A 4,722-nucleotide genomic window follows, 5' to 3' on the forward strand; every position below is an offset into this window, starting at 1 on the left:
TGAGGGCCGGTTTGTGAAGCCAGCATTTGGATGTTTCCATTTTAAACTGATCATTAAGGCCTGTTTGCAGTGCATTTATTATCTACAAGCAGGGAATATTCTCAGTCAGTCTTTCCACAAAAAAAAAAAAAAAAAACACATGACACTGCAAAAGCTGCTGGGAGGAATGAAAGTCAAAAAGCAGCATTGGAAGAAAGGAAAACATAAAAATGTACACTACTTAATGACTAAAGAGCTCTGACATCAACATAACCCATGACCCGAATGTGTCAAGACACAGGTTTTAAAAGCATAATAAATCTCTTTTAAACACCTGAACGTCTACTTAACCTGTTAGATGACATATTGATGACATCAGAAATGTCCATTTCTTCATCACTGCAGTGTTTTTAAATCTCTAAAATGATTTCAGTGGAGTTGAGCAGACACAACTATTACAAAAGCAAGCACTTAGGCCAGCAAAAGGGAGTTTGAATAAAAGAAAGCTTCGAGACCACATAAAGAATAGAAACACAGCACAGATTTTTCCATAATAAGCAAATCAAGACGTCTCGTTCATGTACCATTTTATTGGACTTATATAGAAATACTTAAAAAAAACATGAAGTAGCACCATTACTTAAGTTTTACTTTGTCATGTAGAACTTTAAATGTCAGAAAAATAAAACTCTTGATACATTTTCAAATCTTGTTTCAGCAAATATAATATTAGTATTTGACCATGAGGTTAAAGGCCTTTTATCATAAAATAAAATATACTTTGTTTTTAAACTTTGCTCAATAAAGTACATATACGCTCAAGTAACTTCACCTACATAATATACATAAACAAGTGGTAAACAAACGTATTAAAATAGAAATCCTAAACCTATAGTGGCGCAACAGAACAGAACTCTGTGATACCCACTGGAATCTAATTCATACAAATTTTTAGAAAGCTTAAACGGTTCCTTTTTTCTGAACGTACTAAGTTTCATACATTTCGACATTTCGTAATAATATAGAATAAAATATGCTTTATATTACTGAATAGAAAATATGCTGGGTGAAACAGATTCAAAAGACATTTTTTTTGCTGAACCTAGAACCCCTCCAACCCAACAGAATACTGTTCGATGCAAATACACATTTCGTGGTCTGAATCGCCATCCGCACTTCGAGTGATATTAAAATAATACAGTGTTCGTTGCCGTAAGGCCATACTAAAAAATAAAAAGATATTTGAACCCAGCTACAAAAAAGTTCACTGAACTTAAATTAAAATATCTGTAAACATCTTTGCAATACGAAATATAATCTTTCAAGTCAAAAAAGAATAAAATACTTCAATCTGTATTAATGTCATCATGAATATTTAAAACTTGTGGAATTTCTGGTTGATCTATACATATATATGTAGGATATGTTGCTGTTCTCCCTCAAACGAGTTCCATCGTATAAGCTGCAGTATCTCCACCGCTGTAAGTCTTTGTGTGTCTGTCTGTCTGTCTGTCTTGTCAGGAAGCCGTCCAGATTCCCCAACCTCGAGGTCTGCTACCAGTACATTCGATCAGCGGAATCGAAAGGCTCGTTTATGCTAACAGTCGGCAAACTGACTACGGTACCTGCTCGCTGTCCTTACTTCATTAACGTTTGTGTACAGTTGACTAAAACTATTGATTACTAGGCTTTAATATTTAAAACATGCATTAGATGTTGAAAATATTTGTCCCGAGCTACAGTACATTATGAACAATTACACCGGAACGGCCGTCCCTTTTTGGATACTGCAGCTCTACATACATATGTATATATACATGTACAATAACACACGTTATTAGGGTCTCACGAAGCCGCGCTCTTGTCGCTGCTTACGAAAATATACGTATAGCCTGAGTAACTGCAGCATGGCAGACGGGGCATTTGGGCTCGTTCCTCTCGCAGATGCGGTTGGCACACTCCATGCAGAACAGGTTGTGGCCGCAGGGCACCAGGGCCGCGATCACCTCGCTCTCGAAGCACACTGAGCAGTCCCGACTGCCCTTGCGGCTCGTCCCGGATGAGGACGATGAGGACGATGAGGAGGATGAGGAGATGGATGAGTCGGAGGGCACACCGGGGTGATGGGATCCAGGGAGGGCTGGGGAGTAGCCAGGGAAGCTGAGGGTGCCGCCGCCCGGGTCGCTGCGCACCCGGCGCGCCAGGGGGTGCTCCGCCGCGCCGTTGGTTTGGTGCAGGGGTGGGGACAACCTGGGCTGGCTGGTGCATCCCACCCCGTTGTTGGCCCGGCGCAGCCCGTTGGCATTCGTGGAAGCATTGGCGGGATAAACGGGCGGCGAGGCGGAGGTGCCGTTGGCGCGCTCATACTGGGACCACATCAGGCCCGGCGGTGCAGGAGTGGGGTCGAATCCCGGCGACGACTCGAAGGCCATGTCAGTGCAATCGGGCGAGATCACCTCGCCGCTGTAGACAAATCCATTGGCATTGGCGTTCATGTTGATGTTGTTGTTGTTGTTGTTGCCGTTGCTGGAGGCAGTGTAGCTGAGGGCGGGGCTGGGCGGGCTGTAATCGGCCAGGCGGGAGCTGCTGTTGTTACCGCCAAAGTACGAGTCGGTAGAGGCACTCCCCAGAGAGCTGGAGCTGTCGTTGCGGTAGTTGGAGAAAGGCTTGCGACCGGAGGTGGGCGTGACGCTAGAGCTGGGCTTGCTCCACAGGCTGGCGTTCCCGTGCAGGTCGAAACCCACGTCGGTGCCGTTGGCGTGGAAGTCGTTCTCGTCCGTGAACTCGATGAGGCCGCCGGTGCGCATGGCGATGTGTGCTTCAATCTCTTCCCTGGCCCGGTCCACATTCTCAGGCATGCCCGTCACCTCAAACACGGGCTCTTTGTCCCGGCTGGGTGTGACGATGTAGGTGTGCGTCTGCTGCTGGATGCGCTTGATAGTGGCCCCCTTGGGTCCCACCACCAGACCCACAACCCGATAGGGAACCCGCACCTGAATGGTGGTCTGGCCAGGCAGATTGGGCGGGCCGGGCACTGTGGCGTTACCATTCAGGGTGCTGTTTTTGTTCCGCGAGGCTCGGATCATTGAGAAGTGCTCGGCCGCCGAGATGATCTCCCGTCTCGCCATGGCTACATCCTCTCGCCTGCCTGTCACAACAAAGACTGGCTCCTCTCCCCGCACTGGAGTTTTGATATACGTATTGGTCTTTGCTCGCAGGGCTTTAATTTTGCAACCTACAATTGCGAGAAATCAAAAAAACAAAAATAAGACAAGGCAAACACACAATCTGGCACCAAACAAAAAAGATACAAGATGGGTGCAAGCGCACAGTCTAGGGGGACAACAATTTTGTCGTCTTTTTTTTTTTTTTTTTTTGGTGCGGCATAAATTCAAACCACATGCTCGACTACTTGACATGCAGGGTCAAAAATAGCACAGGGGGAAAAATGCATGCTGAATTCAGGATTTTTCAGAGAGTCTGACCCAACGCAACACTCTAATCATACTGTCAACAACTTGCTCTGTCCCTTCATACCACTCAGATAGCCCATTGAACATGATGTCGCCTAGATCTAGGCTATATAATGATGTTTCCTGGTTAAGAAAGTCTATTCTCAATTGGCTATATAGGGAGTGTAAACAAAGTCCACTGAGACAAAGAAAGAAAGAGCCGCTGCTGCTTCAATAAAATGGCACTTCAGTCTAGATATACAGGAATGCTGTGTATAAAGGAGATGACATAATAAAGGTAGTTAAGCTTGGGTTGTGTCAGTGCCCCCTTGCTTTTGTTTGGTCGGACATAAGGAGGGCAGTGCAGTTGAAAATAGGCTATAACCTACATATCATACATGCAAATGACCACATGTCACAATAACACAACGCGATTCTACATAGCCGCATGCACACATTTAGTTCGAGATGATGATGATGATTACCTTGCCTGCCGACAATTTCGGCAACATGCTCGGAGCTGGGAACGGGAACGCACTCGGTCATGTTCACGCTCTTTCTCCTGGGCTCGTTGTCATACAGAGAATTTTCATCGTTATCCAGTCCGAGCAGGGAGAGCTGGTCCAGGGCGATCTGTAGGGCTCTTTGGTCATCCAGGGCGTCCCCCTGCCCGCCGTTGCCGCTCCGCTCCATGTCGGCGAACAGCGAACTAGGCATCTTGGATAGGTCTGGAAACAAAGAGGGGAAAACTTACAGGAGGGTGGGATTGAGCTGGGAACGGCTGGTTTAAAAAGCTCCACGGGTGCGAATTCAATGAGCGTCCTTTTTTTCCTCGTGTCCAAATAATAAAAATCAGTGCAATTCCGAAGTGTAGAATAAGCGTTATTCCCGGAGACTGGAATGCCGGTGGTGGCAATATTCCCCTTCGAGTGCGCACCCCTCCCTTGCAGCTCGTTTCTGTTCGCTGTCTGACTCGCTGCAGCCAGACGCGGCACTACCGGAGAATATGTGCGCATGACGTCACCCCGGTCGGACTGGGCAGAGACGGTGCTGCTCTGGGTTGTGATTTGCATACGCCGCGCTGATTGGACAGTTTCTGGATGGAAGAGAGAGAGGGGGGGTGACCGAGTTCAGCCACGGCTCGTCGCGGCCCGCCCTTTTCTTTTGTGGTGTTATTAAAAAGCAACATAACACATTGTATGTAAATTACAGTTATTGTTTAACTTTCTCGTTTGTATAATACTTCAACCAACAGTGTGGTTAAAACGTAGCCTACATTAATAAAGAGCCG

The 4,722-nt window shown here is 46.4% G+C and overlaps 1 protein-coding gene across 1 annotated transcript; it reads right to left on the minus strand.

The window, feature by feature from the left end:
• Nucleotides 1–549: 549 nt before the first annotated feature.
• On the minus strand, nt 550–4,428 carry mex3b (mex-3 RNA binding family member B). Its single transcript, XM_056259122.1, has 2 exons — nt 3,917–4,428; nt 550–3,214 (listed from the first exon to the last, which is right to left on the minus strand). The coding sequence occupies exons 1-2, from the start codon at nt 4,146–4,148 to the stop codon at nt 1,851–1,853; spliced, it is 1,596 nt and encodes a 531-aa protein (XP_056115097.1). The 5' UTR covers nt 4,149–4,428; the 3' UTR covers nt 550–1,850.
• Nucleotides 4,429–4,722: the final 294 nt, after the last annotated feature.

Source organism: Rhinichthys klamathensis, unplaced genomic scaffold, assembly GCF_029890125.1.
Source record: "Rhinichthys klamathensis goyatoka isolate OS25496 unplaced genomic scaffold, OSU_Roscu_1.1 h1tg000165l_1, whole genome shotgun sequence".
NCBI classification, from domain to species: domain Eukaryota; kingdom Metazoa; phylum Chordata; class Actinopteri; order Cypriniformes; family Leuciscidae; genus Rhinichthys; species Rhinichthys klamathensis.

What these genes read in the sequence shown, in the direction of transcription:
- mex3b (XM_056259122.1), bottom strand. Translation starts at nt 4,148, where the DNA reads ATGCCTAGTTCGCTGTTCGCCGACATGGAGCGGAGCGGCAACGGCGGG. An exon ending in CGAAATTGTCGGCAGGCAAG is followed by an intron (nt 3,215 to 3,916) that starts GTAATCATCATC and finishes TCGCAATTGTAG; the next exon opens with GTTGCAAAATTAAAGCCCTG.